At 43.1% G+C, this 15981-nt stretch overlaps 1 protein-coding gene across 3 annotated transcripts in view; it reads right to left on the bottom strand.

The window, feature by feature from the left end:
- Nucleotides 1-1025: 1025 nt before the first annotated feature.
- The window catches only part of lrfn5a (leucine rich repeat and fibronectin type III domain containing 5a), a 111235-nt gene continuing 96279 nt past the window's right edge, over nt 1026-15981 (bottom strand). For all 3 annotated transcript variants that reach the window (XM_060051807.1, XM_060051804.1, XM_060051805.1), the window contains exons 9-10: nt 4550-4823; nt 1026-3212 (exon numbers count right to left, since the gene is read on the bottom strand). In XM_060051807.1, the coding sequence (XP_059907790.1) occupies nt 2184-3212; nt 4550-4823 (1303 nt within the window). In that variant the 3' untranslated portion in view covers nt 1026-2183. The remainder of the gene's footprint in view (nt 3213-4549; nt 4824-15981) is intronic.

The raw sequence follows: 15981 nt of genomic DNA on the forward strand, positions 1-15981 counted from the left end.
AGAGAGGGTATGATAATGTGTGTGAGAGAATAAATTAGGATAGTGAAAATATATTATGATAGTGTGTGTGAGAGAGTATAATAGTGTTTGAGAGAGTATAATAGTGTGTGAGAGGGTACGATAGTGTTTAAGAGAGTTTGATAGTGTGTGCGAGAGTATAATAGTTTGTTTGAGCGATTATGAAAGTGAGTGTGATAGAGAGGATGATAGTGAGTGAGAGATGATATGATAGGGTGAGAGAGAGAAGATGGTAAGATAGTGTGTGTGTGAGGGGGTATCATAGTGAGTGAGAGGGACTATGATGATCTGTGAGAGAGTATTGTAGTGTGTGAGAGAGAGTAAGATTGTGTGGAGAGAAGTTAAGTATGAAACACACAAACACAAAACACACACACACACACACACACGCTGAGTCTGGTAAGGTGCTTTGGTCTAGACAGTCGGACACAGAAGTAAACAGGAGGTTTAACGCAAGGCCAACACATCTCACACTTTTCATTTTACTCCATGTTCAGTATATTGAAGGACTATAAGTTCAGCTGACTCAGAGATAACACCTCAAAAACTTTCTGATTGAATAATACCGGCGGCGTTGTTTTTTTATTTTTTATTAAGAAATGTCAGCATTCTTGACAGATCGGGATGTGAATGATCTGTCCATTGCACACATCGTTTTTTTTTTTTGTAATGCCACTTGACTAGCAGGACATTGGGCAGTAACCAAACTAACAGAAGAAAATAACCACAAAAGGGCTACAGGAGTCAGGAGCCAGAAAAGAAAACAACTTGTAGATAACACGTGTGCTTTGCTTGCATGTATGCTAAAGAATGTTTCAAATATGTTGGGTGTTCTAGAAGCAGGGGTACTCTCTGCTATCTGAGCTCAACTCCACTGACTATGAAAGATTGTCGTAAAAGACCTAGCGCAGGTTCAACACTTTCAGGAGTTTTTAATGACCAACTTGAGACATCGTAGACAAAAGTTTTGTGTCGTAGAGTAACATTTGTAAAAAAAGTAATACACGTTTTCATTTTGGACATTTTATTTTTACACAACGAAACAACACGGTACATGTTGTCTTTTTTCTGTACACACGTTTTCCGTGAGCTTGAGACGGACAAAGGTTTGTCACATACCAATGTCAGCAAAAAGCTCACACAGGTTAGTTTTTTTTTCTGTATATCTTCCTTTAAAAAATATTAATTTAATACGAGGTCCAGTAAAGAGTATTTTTTGTTATGTTTTCGTCATCGCTGCTTTTGTCACGGTGTGTGTCCATCTTCACGTTTGTAAAAGTCTATTTGCGTGGTGTCCTCATTAGTTCAGAAGGCGATGTGTGATATATCTCATGGACATCGTGGTGTGGAACGCAGTCGGCTCTCGTTCCACATTGTCTGGCAGACAGAGAAACTGACGGAACAACTGAGCAAAAGAAGGCACCCAACTGCTATTCTCTTGCCATGGTTACGACCACGAGCACGTCAAAACAAACACACACCTTTGTATCTCTGATTCTGTTTTCCTTTTTAAGAATAATATGCTTTTTCCGTTTGTAGTTTTGACGTTGTGTAGTCCTTTATTTCCCTTTTGGTTGACGGGGGGAGGGGGGGTATGTGGGTGGCCGTGGCCCCTGTGTAATCCTGTTGCAGACGGCATTGTCTATTATAGATTGGTTGTGTTTTTCATTTTGTTTGTGCTATAATGTGGAAGCCACAAGACACCAAACAAGGCAAACATCCACCTGTTGGAGCCGAAACTCCCAAAACAAACAACAAACAAAAACAAGAATACGCTACAAGGTATTCGTTTAGGTGAAAACAATCTTTTGTAAACCTCTCAAAAAAAAAATGAACGGGAGAGAAGTTATAATATAAACGTTTCTAACAAGATCTGGTCCATCCCCACGCACACACTCAGTAAACATCCTCACATCTACTGACACATGGTCAAACAAAACAGGACACATAACATGTGTGCTGTATATGCTAATCCCATTCCACACACACACACACACACACACACACACACACACACACACACACACACACACACACACACACACACACACACACACACATCTTGATGGCCAGAGTAGCAGCCATACATAAATCCACACAAAAGCACACAGGAAACCACGCGGTCACGCCTACAAAACGTCAAAACACAGCGACACGACAGACCGTCACACGGTGCTCTCCAGGATCCAATCAGAATCACAGCGCTCCTTCTCAGACTCCGCCTCCCCTTCCTTGGGGATTAGCATGACACTCATCGATTGGCTCCTTTTGTTCCGCATCATGCGTCCTAATTTGGGAGCTCCGCCCACCGGCTGTAGGGGGCGAGTATTGTCTACTCCTCCTCCTCCTTCCCCGAGGGAGTACCGCCTTCGGGCCTTGCCCCGCCTCCCCACCTCCTCCGTGGGGAGAGTCTGGTACCGGGAGGGGGAGGGGCAGGGGCCCCGGGGGGCACGGCGCAGGACGGGCGTGTCCTTGAAGTGGAGGGCGGGGCTGGCGGTGGGTGGAGGGAAGGTAGGGGGCGGGTGGTGGTGGTGGTGGTGGTGGGGGAAGGAGGGGTCCGGGGGCTGTTCCAGCGAGGTGGAGTTGTTGCGGTTGGTGTTGAGGTGCTCCAGCCGGCCGGAGGAGGGGGGCAGGAGAGCCGAGGAGGAGGAGGTGGAGGAGGACTTAGGGCGGGGGGCGCTGGGCGAGATCAGACCCTCTGCCGACCCCGGCCGGTCCCCGGGGGACCTCTCCCCCGGGGCCCTCTCCCCGGGCTTCCCGGGGGCGGGCTTCCTCCTGGCCTTGGGCAGGGTGCCGCCAGAGGACTGCTTGCTTGGGGGGTGCTCGCCAACGGGCTCGGCCGCCGGGCCCCTCTCTGAGCCTCTCTTTGGTGGCCCCATCTCCCCCACTGCCCCATGGGAGGCCCAGGGTGGGCTGGCCACCGCCGTGCCCGGGGAGGAGTTGCTCAGCAAGGTCTCCGACGACTGGGTCATGGTGTCCTTCCTCCTGCCTCCTAAGCCCCCTCCCAGGCCTCCTCCTCTGCCTCCTCCCTCCTTCTCTCTGGCGCCGCTGGAGAGCTCTTCCAGGGCGAGGGCGCTGTGTTTGGACGGGCTGGGGGTGACGGTGCAGCCCTGGGCCTGCTGTCCGTTGGTCTGGGAGTGGACATTGGTCATCCGCAGGGACACGCCTTTACTGCCGTTGCCGGGGTTACAGACCTTGGAACAAACACAAAGGTTGTGAGTGAGTTGTGGGTTAAGTTTAATAAAGCAATTGTATCGTTGTATGCTGATCTTGCTCACGCCAACAGCGTAATGCAACTGAGTGTACAGTGAGGGTTGAACAGTGATGTATATGATTGGCCAATGACTGCACTGTGATTGGCTGATTCATGAATACACACGGCCTGTCCCCTGGATGAGCAAATTATGTGTTTCCTCTACCCGTGAAAATGCCCTGGAACGGGAGCAAACCCACAACTCACTACCCGTGAACTCGTACCAGACCGATGTACTCCCAGTTCCAGCTCGTAATTACGGGCTGGAGGAATGCTTTTCTTTATTTGAAGCACAAATCTATGTAAAAATATGAAAAAAAAAGTGTCTCAAGTGCTTCACTGAGCTGTAATTGTGCATTTCAAACTAAAACTTTCAGCAAAAAAAACAGATTTCCAAATAAAGGGCTTGTGTGGGTAATTCACCCCTAAAACAACATTGTGCTCCAACACTATATTTCATCATGTATTTATCAGTGATTTGCTGAAATTGAATATGCTAAAATTAAAAAGTAAATCTTTTTACCAATACACTTCCAGTGATTTGATGAAATCAATCACCGGAAGAAAAATGTACGAGCACAGGTTCTGAAAGGGGGGTACAGATGATAGCGCTCTTTGGTTGACAGCGGGAGAGGGAGAGACAGAGGAGATGGAAGACGGATACTCACTGTCCTGGACAGCGTGGATCTGTCTTCCATACATGTCTTTAAAGGTTTTAAAACATATAGGGCACAGATTAATAAAGGAGTGCATGAGACTCATGAGGTGCTAGGTAGAAAAATATAAACCCGGTGTGCAATGATCATGTTTTAAATAAAGAATGTGCTTATTAGATGGAAGACGGATCCGCGCTGTCCTTTAGGACAGACGGGTTGATTAACACACGGTGGGTTGTTTAACACGCCTGCCGTTTATTGTTTAAGTTTGTGCGTGTCGTGGTGTCCAGACTCTCAGTAGTAGGGCTCGTTGGAACAGTAGGCTTAGTTTTCCCTCGTCTTTTGTCACGTTTATTTTCTTTCTCCGTAATTCTTGTTTTCACCCGGGCAGCGTCAGGTGCACCAGTGGGACCTAGAACAATTATCAGTCACACCCTTAAATATTTTCGTCGCACTCTGGAGCCCTGCATGGATCAGCCGTGTGATAGCACGAGTCCATGCATCCCAGCTCTTAACAGCTGCAGGCCCTTATCTGCAGGCCAGCGGGCTTATAGAAGAGACAATGTTAACAGCTTTCAAACGCAGGAGCAGGATGGCTGGACGGAGTGACGGGCGGGCTCACCTTGTAGCGTATCATCAGGATGATGATGAAGACGAGGACCGACGCCACGATGATGCCCCCGATGATGATGATCATGGTGCCGCCCAGGAACTGGGACTGCATGAAGTGGCAGCGCATGTACTCGGTCTCGGTGGTGAACTGCACGCAGCCCACCACACGCGTGGCCGTCAGCGAGGTGATGACGTCGTCGTAGATGGCGAGAACGCACAGGTCGTACTGGCTGCCCGCCGCCAGGTTGTTCACCAGGAAGTTCTGGCTGGTCGGGGGGATCATCCTGAGGAGGTGGAAGACGGGGAGGGAGGGAAGAGTTCAAATCAGCTGCGACCAGAAGAAGATGATACAATCCTGGGCTGCATAGACTGGTCTCATGTCTTCTTATACTTTCTACAATGACTCCCTTATACTATCAACAATTATCCCTACTATCCACAATGATCCCTTATAATCTCTAAAATGATTTCCTTATACTATCTACAATGTTTTCCTTATACTTTCTACGATGTCTTCCTCCTTGTTGCAAATGTTTTCAACAATTTTCTGTTGCTGCCTTTTTTTCATACAATGTTCTGTTGCTGCCCTTTGAAACTGTGTCTCAAAGGGCTTTACAGGTCCTGTGTTATGACAACCCCAGCCCTAGCCCCCAAAAGAGCAGTGAGGGGCAAAGAGGAAACAATGATCCCTTATTCAATTCACAAAGTATTTTCAGCCTCAACTGACATCTATGTTAAACAGCAGGGTAAGGCACACAGAAGTGTACTAAGATATGCTTTATGGCTTCATGGTGTGTGATAGAAAATGTAAAACCGCGGTGTGGCTAGCTTCCCTGGCCTCGCCGTCGTGATGGTTACAGCCCAGTGAATCAACATCTGACATCTGCTTTTTTACATGATGAAATCAAAGCTAAAATGCTCCCCTAGCTTGCTATAAACATTGAAGCAATGTTGTTCAGTGTTCTCCGGAAGCTGTTTTTTCCCCTCTCTGGATTCCACCGGTTAATTTTATTCCAAAGTAACGCTGTCGTAGAAAAAAATAAAAAAACTTTTGTCCTTCAGTTTTCAAAAGTGTCGCGTCAGCTTTCTGCTACACGTTCTCATTAATATGCTAATTGTATTCCTCATTAAAACTAAGGTGCACTTCTGGCTAAGCGCTCAGGGTTTGTATGCTAAGGACCCAGCTGGGCCTATTCTGGCAAGATCCCGTATGGTTAGCAAAGATCTGGAGGTAGGGAGCCAAGGTGAGGTTAAGGTTTGGAAGATGGGATACTAAAGAAAGAAAGACCCCAGAGTGTGTGTGTGTGTGTGTGTGTGTGTGTGTGTGTGTGTGTGTGTGTGTGTGTGTGTGTGTGTGTGTGTGTGTGTGTGTGTGATCACTGCAATAATAATGGAATAATCAATTAAGCAAATGTTAAAGTCCTCACAGGTATACCACACACACATACACACAAAATTAATGTGCGCGGAATTAATTTCAGTTTTAGACTTTTAGGGCACTATCTTGCACCCAGCGCAATTTAGTTTGTACACCGACGCATGTATCGTTGCTAGCTTGCCCCCGGCGTAAAGCTCATTTCCCCCCCACAGCATACTTGCGCCACTACACTTGTACCCTGAGAGGCGTGTCGGCGAAAAGCAGAGGCATGTTCCGCAGCAAATGATACATGGTGCTATTTTACTGATCTAAAAGTAATCCACTGACCGGAAAATACCTGGTTTAAATGAACTAGCAGATCGCGCAGTTGGTTTTGCTATTTTGACGTGCAATGCCAGGGAAGAACTGCAACATACGTTTGCACACATGTAGGCTATACACAGCATAAACATGCAAACGATTAGCCTAATTTAAATGTTATGATGATGATGTGGATTGTGTAAAAAATAAATTTCCTTAGGGGCTGAATGAATGAACACTGTAGTAATATGCCATCCGTTAAAATAATAATAATACCAATTATAAACTCGAGCAAAGTATATCCCAGCCTTCCAAAACAAATCTCCTTTTAGGGTAAGTAGTTGGTTGAATTATTTGGGAAAGAACAGCTTATACTGTGTTAAGAAGTTTTACTTTTAAAACAATGCATCTGCAATCACCGTACAGCAAACACATATTTTCATCTTGCACAAGCCCATAACTTTTTGGATTGATGAGTAATTGATCGTGAGAAAACATAGTTTTACCGTGAGTGAGTGTTTAAAATAATGAATGAATACGGGTAATGTTTGGTGCGCACTGCGCAGTTCAACTATACGTGCACCCATCTGTTTAAACACACGCAAACAAAACACAAAACGCATAATACAGTCCATGGCAATGTATTTTAAAAGGGGGACACATGCATATTATGAATACAAGTCGATAAAAATAATGAATACGATGCTGGTAACAAACAATGTTTGTTATATTGCCGCATATCATTATCACATCATACCCACAGCTGCGGCCACAAGACCACATAGGTGTTAAGTTCTCTTTGCCAAAATTTACATGACGACTCTGTGTTTCTGAAGTTGTAGAATAAGACGCTATTCCATGTTTGAATTAAGCCTATTATTTGGCCATAAACTGAGCCATTTGAATATTGAAATTCATGTATGCATCTGCCTCACCGGAGACTGCATACGAGCTGTCAAAATATCAAGTCGTTAAGTTGAAATGCGCTCATGGCTCTTAAAGGGGATGGGAGATAGAACATTGGTTTATTGCACGTTACGCCCAAAACAGACCCACGAGTATTCAGACCAACCCATTTTTGATTTGCGGGCGCAAGAGTCATTTATCTGCCGGTATAATAGCAACAGCGCCAGAGAACCGCCCACAAAGCTACTTGCGTTTCGCGTCGGCGTTTCATACTTGTCATCAGATTGCCAGATAAACTATTCGTATATTATTAATCTTAGTAATACTGTCTCAGTGCTAATGCTGTTATAAGTATTAATGCAACTCTCTATGGGATCCCACGTGTTGCTTCTTGGAATGACTTATAATTCCTGGATTTATTTAGTGTTAAAGGCAAAATAATATGTAACAATAATAAGATAAACAAATGATAATATGTATGCCATTGATTTTAGATCAGTTGTAGCGTGGGGAAAACAAAACACATTTCAACGCATTTTCAAGCTTTGAGTTGAAAATAACTCTGATGTCTCGGCTGTGTGAAGCAGTTCCCTTTGTGAACCTTTTCAGAGCCAACTCATTTGTTATGAATGATTTATTTGTGTATGTGTGTGCGTGCTTGCATGTGTGTCTGTTTGTGTGTGTGAAGGATCTTCCTGATAGGGTTTGAAGCCCTACAGTGGGCAGATGATTGCCTTGGCTGAGACTATTGCACTAATCTATCTACTCTGCAATGCCAGACCCTGGGCCCAAGGCGCCTGTGTGTGTGTGTGTGTGTGTGTGTGTGTGTGTGTGTGTGTGTGTGTGTGTGTGTGTGTGTGTGTGTGTGTGTGTGTGTGTGTGTGTGTGTGTCTGTGTGTGTGTGTGTGTGTGTGTGTGTGTCTGTGTGTGTGGTCTCTCCTTAACATTTCCTCCGGAGAAAATATGAGAAATGTTTCTGATATTGGGGTGCGAGGATGCAATAGACTAGAGGATGCATATGTGTGTGTACTCGGTTTTTTATTTGGTGTATATGTCTATGTTTCGTGTGTGTCGTCTTGAGTGTGATTGATTATTTTTATCAACAAATAACACAGATGCACAATATGTTTTGGGGTTAATTTATATTTGTTCATGTGTTAGTGTGTGTGTCCCCCCAGTGTTCCTGGCTTTTGGCCAACACTCATCACAAAGACATCAACACACACAATGAATAAATCCACCACTAAGCCATCAATCTGTGGGTTTCAGTCTGTGCCATTGAGTGTGTTTGTGAGTGTTGAGGTCTGTATCGGTGGCAGGACTTAAATTATGGTTGGATGATATACATATGCAGTGTCTTTACTTGATCTGCACCGAGCCATGAACTGTGATACCAGGCAGGCCCATTTCAGGCTATTAAATTTGATTAAATATCAAATAATGCTCATTGGCCAATGCCATTCAACATGATTTCTAAGGTGCGTACCTGCAGCCCACAGTGTTGGATCTTCAATCAATACCAGTCTCATTCATTTATAGGGATAAAAGATGCATTAGGAAAACAATTTAGAGTTGTTGTGTAAGCCCGGAGTCTGTGAGCGGAGAGCTATGATTGGACATTTGGTCACAAGATGACAAATAAACAAGCTGCGTGAATCGTGAATCAATAATACTTCATCGATCCTATTCTGTGTCTGTCAACAGAGTTGATCCGCGCTTATCGATTTTTGACACATTCAAGATATGCGACCTGAAAAAAGGATGGCCAAATGTTGGCCTTTTAACACGCAGAAGAGGAGAAGAGGTTCATCAAAGTTGTGATAGTCACTAAATAGAGATGAAGCCACTTTTTGTTATTTACTGTTCTGTCAGCATTTACCCACAACAGTTTGTTTCACCCCAAAGAAACCGCTAGTGCCTTAACGGAGAAGCATAATGGGGTTGACCAGAGTCGCGGATGCTAAAAAACGGTAGCTAATAATGCCTCAGACTACAAAAACAATGGCTTGAAAAAAACACAATGATAGCCGGTCAAATCCCCAGCCCGCCGCCCGGTGTCCTATGATGTCTGACACTTGGTGTACAGGCCATATTTCGCATGCTGAACATTTTTGGACCTCTCTTGTACCCATAATGCCCATCTGGATTTTTTTCTCTATAGAGTGACATAATCTAAAAAATAAAATGACCCACACTATCATACACATGCTCTCTGTCTAATAAATAATGTTTGACACATTTCAAAACAGTCACAATTCAACACATTTAACAATGCATCAGGACCTGAACTTGATTATATGCTTAGTTCAGCATTAGTACTGACTTATCTTATTGCCCCCTGCAGATGTATCACTCTGAATCATGGAAAAAGGCTGGTTGTTAAGGTATCCTGTTTTCTAACTTTATCTCTCTATCTTTTGAAATAAAATAAAGCATACAACTTTGGGGAAGAGCTTTTTAAAGTAAAACAGTAATGGAACACATCAATGAAGATAAGTGGATTAACAATAGTTGAAAACCTAGCATATCATCTGATATCAAGGCAGACATTATCAGGTCTTCATTTCTAATTGTTACGTAACTCTCCAACAATAGCTTAAAAAATGTGTCACCTAATAAATTCAACGCAAAGCCCACTCTGTCGTTCATCAGAACGACAGAGTGAAACGCAAAGACAGATATTAATGATTATGATGTGATGTAATCTAGCTGATACATTTACGTTCTCACAGCCTGAGGAAATATACGATTGGCCGCTGACTCAAAAGCAAACAGGCACACATGCCCTGATGACTAAAGAGCGTGCTCATGCTGCTCCTTGTTTTTGTAATGATAATGGACAACATAATATAATATGAATGGCACTGAAGCCAGTGCAAACACTAATGTATGCGCAAAGTAATTGGCGGGGGATATTTAAGGGACGCCATTAGCTATCTTCCAGCCTCGGTTCGCCCAGCTCCGCCCAATGCCTGCTGCTTTGCTGAATTATGTATGTTGCGCCTTCTCTATCCCTTTGCGTCATACTGCACCCCACCCCCTCATTTGTTAATATCTTTAGCTAATTCCGACGCATAGCCGAGACCAGAAAATTTGGTTCCTCACTTTTAAATGCCATAAAGAGAACTGATTAATGTTCTCCATATGAAGCTTTCATTTTCAAAGATTTTTATACTTTGGTTTTCATTCTTTTTTGTCTCGAAAATTCTCGCACGGAGACCTATCTTTGTGTTCTCTCACGATGCACCACTATGTGTGATTCCATTGTTTATTTTATCCCTTGCTATTGTTTTTCAGCTCCTTTGTTTCAATCTTCTCTAATTCTCTCCACCTCCACATTTTCCACCTCCCTTCCAATCGTCCTGTGTTCTATCTGTGTTTCCTTCCTTCCTTCCTTCCTTCCTTCACTCTTTCCTTCTAAATCTCACCTAAACCCTCCTCCCCTCCAACACATGAAGCCCCACGGACCACTTAGAGCGATCCCCCCGTTGCGCTGCCCGATGTGTGTTTATGGCGCCATAAAGGCTGAACTGGAACATTACGACGGGATACAGGCGGATGTTCACTTATGCTGTGAGCACAGCTGAGCTAGGTGTTATACCCGGACCCAAGGGGACCGGCAGCCTGGATGGAGCTCTCTCGCTCTCTCTACGAGCATGAGTGACTGTGAGAGAGAGTAAGCAAGGTAGTGTGTGTGTGTGTGTGTGTGTGTGTGTGTGTGTGTGTGTGTGTGTGTGTGTGTGTGTGTGTGTGTGTGTGTGTGTATGTGTGTTTGTGTATTGGACATTTCCTTCAATGGTGCAGCTCGTAAAAAAAAAACAAGCGTGCCATGCAATGTGCTTGATGCATACTTGTTCTAGCAAATGGAAACTGCCCCCCATAGCTTGATAGATCTAGTAGAGTGGAAAACAACCAACAACCAATAAACATAGATGGGAACTAAACAGAGGGAGAATCAGATGAAGAATGTGATGAAGAGAAAGAAAGAGTGCGGTTGAGGGAGGGAAGTTTGTTGGAGGGAGGGGGAGATAGGTGGAGGTGGAGATATAGATTGAGGAGAATAAAGCTGGATGTAGGTAGAGAGAGATAGCTGGATCTAAAGAGAGATATAGATGGAGGTAGAGAGATATTGCTGGAGGTAGAGAGATAGATGGAGGTAGAGAGAGATAGCTGAAGGTTAAGAGAGATAGATGGAGGTCAAGAGATATAGCTGAAGGTTAAGAGAGATATACGGAAGTAGAGATACATAGATGCAGGCAGAGAGATGGATGGAAGTAGGGAGAGATAAATGAAGGTAAAGAGAGATAGATGAAGGTAAAGAGAGATATATGGAGGTAGAGATATAAATAGAGGGCGATATGAGGAGAGGGAGATAGGTGGAGGGAGAGGGACATAACTGGTAGAAAGTAGTTCTTGTGTGTTTAAATTATTATTGGTAAGCATGTTTGTGGCTATAACCGGGGGGGGGGTTACTTTGGAACACAATATATAAACAGTAATACAGATAATACATGAACAGAGAAAGCCGGGAGTTTCTGCTGATAACTAATGAAACTGTGATGTCCGCAAGTACATATTACATTTAATTTGTGTTCTCGCCAGGTCAAAATGTCATCGCTAGTTTTTCTCTTATTCTTCATGTTCTTTCTTCAAATCCCTAAGTCTATGGGGCCTTTTCATGTCTGCACCTCCTGCTGCTTAAACAGACTGGAGGAGTCAGGCACCACTTGGAACTGTTACCATGTTATTGCTTAAATTGCAGTGTGGGCCTTGTTAACATTGCAGTTGGAAATTTATTCTAAGTATTGCTTAGAGCCGAGAGAGAGAGATAGAGAGAGAGAGAGAGAGAGAGAGAGAGAGAGAGAGAGAGAGAGAGAGAGAGAGAGAGAGAGAGAGAGAGAGAGAACAAAGTTATTATTGGGATTAAAAGATTGCTGTGTGTAATTATTCAATATACTAAAGACATTCCAATAAATGGGATTTCTACAAAAGAGCATTTCTTCCATGAGCGACAAGTACGCTTTTGACTTGAATCAATCACACTCGATAAAGCCTTAGTGTAAGATTTGTCTTAGTCAAGTAATCAGCAATAAACCACATGAAAATATATATGTTTTTGCAGAAAAGTGTAATGTTAGTTTTGAACATTTGAAATTGGTCATACTTTCATCCATTTATCTATCTATCCATATCTTACTTTCTAGCACAACTTCCCACTTTTCCAGATATTATTTCCATCTATTCATGTGCTTGATTTATTCTTAAATGTATCACTCCCTCACAGTGAATTCTCCACTCAGCCCTTCAATAATCCGCCGTCTTTTACCACACATTCCCCTTTCTGCTCTCCATCTCAATGTTTCGATGCATGGAAAATGGGACTATTCCTGTAAATCTGTGCTGGGAACGGCAATCCCAAAAATAATGAAGACGATAGGCTGCGGGTCAAAGGAAAGGCCCCGCTGGTCGTAGTAGAGCAGCTAACTTCATTACACTTAATGTTCCCTGGAGCCAACCCCAAGCAATAGAGGTATAAAGCTAAATTAAACAGATGGGGGGGGGGGGTGTTTAATATGTATTAAATATTAGCTTGTGTACACACAGAATGTAAAGGTTATATCGTCAGATTAATTAACTTTGAGAGTCAACCATAAAGTCTCTTCCTTTGCCTTCGAGATGACCTTATCTTGGTATTTTCAAATTTCCTCACACAATAAAATGATTAGCAGCAGGATAATGCTTCCCACGAGGGGAAACCTTTATTTCACGACTAGGAACTCTGCAGCCAGTATATCAGACACACACGCACACGCACGTGCACTCGCACACACGCACACACTGAATTAAGGTTTATGGTCTGGCTTTACACTTCACAAGGTTAATGCAAGAGGACAACAATTACAAAAGCAATTTGCTAGCACTTGTTCAGAAGTCAGTCCTTCAAATGCAGCATAAACTACAGCTAAAACAACCTGGCCCCGACATTTGTGCTGAGCACTAGCAACACAAGGCATCCGTCACGGTAATACCCATAGGGCCATGACAGTGTGTTTTCAAATGTGGGCTGCACATGTGAAGAACACAGTTGTGTCTTCTTAACTCTGACAAATGCTGTTTATAGTTTGCCATCAAAACTGTAAGTTAAAAAATTGTCAAGGAATTTCTAGTTTCTATAGTTATTGTTAGTTTAATGAGTAGAGACTTTTTTATGTGAAACGTGTAGCATGACTTGGGGTCGTAGCCCCGGCAACATGGGAATGTCTGGGGTGAGCTCCTTCCACCATAGAGGCTACTGCTGCGGCCACCTTTATTTGCCTCATGCCTCCATTCGTTGACACAACCCCTGATTGTGTTTTATGTGTCCATATGTTGTTGTTTTTTTAATATATATTTGAGAAAAAAAAGATTCAATTGATTATCACACACTCTGGGCCGTATTTTAACAGTCTGAAACGCAGGTGAGAAGCGCCAAACGCAAGTAGCTTTGTGGGCGGTTCTATGGAGATGTTGCTATTATACCGGCGGATAAATGACTCTTGCGCCCGACACAAATCTAAAAAGGGTTGCCCTGAAGTAACCTAATTACCCGTAGGTGTGGTTTGGGCGTAACATGCAATAAACCAATGAGAGTGCCATCTCCCATCCCCTTTAAGAGACATGAGCACATTTGAATCTGACAAGTTGATATTTTGACGTTTGCAGTCTCCGATGAGACAGATGCATGACAACATGAATTTTAAACTTCGAAGGCACAGTTTATGGCCAAATAATATGGCCTAATTCACACATGAAATAGCGTTTTCTTCCACTTCAGAAATTCTGAGTCCTCAAATAAATTTTGGCAAAGAAAACGTAACACACATATGATATGCGGTAACTGTGGTTCTATTAAATGATGTACGCAATACATTAACAACGTCGTTTCTTACCAGTATTGTATGCATTATCGCTAATGACCTGTGTTCCTAATAAGCATGTGTCCCCCCGTTAATATTCATTTTCATGGACTGTATTACTCATTTCGTGTTTAGTTTGCGTGTGCTTAAACAGATGGATGCACACACGTGCGCCCACATTCATTAATTATTTTACCCATACACACACGCGCGCCCGCTCAAATAATTTACCAAGAATGTGTGGCTAGGTAGATGAGAGAAGCAAAGTGTATGCGCGAGGTACACAAGCAACATTTTGGAACGTTTGCACCAGATCACACCTCCTCCTTTCACTGAATCGCCCCTTGGGTGCAAGATCATTCCCTAATTTAGCGACGCGTGCCTGTGGAGGGAGAGGAACGCTCCGCGCAGGGATTAAAGTGAAAAAAAAAATTCTGACTGAAATTTTATTCGCGCTACAGCCAAGTCACGTGCAGTGTGTGAAACATGTTCCAGGTTACTTGACACCTGCATATCACACAAAAACACGCACCTGGTTGTTGATTTTTTTTGCACCATGAACCGTAAGGCTTGCCATCGTTCCCTGTTTCCGTCAGCCATGCCCATCTCCATTTATTTTTTTGTGTTTTATCAATATCCGATACATCAGAGCCGTCAATCATTATAAGGGAGTTCATACAACACTAACACAACAAAGAGACGTAAGATGTGGCGCGAAAATGGTGTGTATATATATACATTTGTATATAATATATTTAATATATATTTAATATATAATCGGGATGTACATTAAAATGCTTGTGTTTTCAGTCAATTTTAACGGTAGACCTTTTAAATACTCACTATATAATTTGACAATTTTACCGGCGTTGACGTATGACGACATAATACACGCGTGTATTATGTCCATGTTCGAAACTGCATACTACCGTACTGCCGACTACATACTGCGCAGTATGTACTGTATACTGCATACTGAATGTGGGATTCAGTATGCAGTATACAGCAGACCGACTGCACCGCAGTATACAGTATGCAAGTTTCCCAGAATGCATTTCGCGGCAGCGGTAGCGGTAAAGCTGCTAAAAGCTGTTTTAATTCTCGCTTCAGTGCTGTTAATACATCACTTTCTTAAGTTTTAATATTTTTTTATGCAAGAAAGTACCTATTTAGATCCTTAATATGCGATTAGTTTATCCAAATGACGCCTGTTTGTAGATTTGTCCCGACGTTATCGGAGATGTGAAAAAAAACTCCTCGGATCTACATTGATCTCACAAGTGGCCTCTGTGAACTCCAAATGACGGAAATCCGTCGTAGCGACGGAGAACTTTAATCCATGGCTCCGCGCCAGTTGCAAACTATCAACGACACATGCGTCGGTGTAGAAAGTCAATTGCGCTGGATGCAAGATAGTGTCTTTTCTTTTCTTGTCCTGATGTTTTGTGTTGAGGAACACAATGGAAATAAGTCCTGGACCTTATTTTGTTCTTATCCTCAATTGCATTTAATAAATGGATTTTTAGTATTTTTTTTTATAGAAATTAAAAAAGAAAATGTATATTTTGTATCTTTTAACCAAGCTGTACAAAAAAACATATCGAATAGTGACTCAATAACCGAGGTAGGTACGTAATCGTGACTTTTATGTATCGTTACACCCCTTGTTACTAGTTACTACGGAAAGTAATTATTGCATTACTTTGAAGTACATTTTTAAATGCCTCCACCCCTCTTTAACGGAACTTAAAATACATGTGCATGTTCAATTATTGTCTTTTGGATTATTTTGGCTCGCCATTCCTGTTGCTCGCTGACTCACTTGTGTCGTTGTGTGTCCGACTCTGCGCGCTTTCGAAAAGCCTATGTGTAAACAACACCCGCCCAACTCTAACTCTGATTGGCTTACCACAACACTTTACTCTACCTCAGCCAATCGTTATAATTAATGCGATTGTCCCG

Source organism: Gadus macrocephalus, chromosome 5 (genome assembly GCF_031168955.1).
Source record: "Gadus macrocephalus chromosome 5, ASM3116895v1".
NCBI lineage: Eukaryota > Metazoa > Chordata > Actinopteri > Gadiformes > Gadidae > Gadus > Gadus macrocephalus.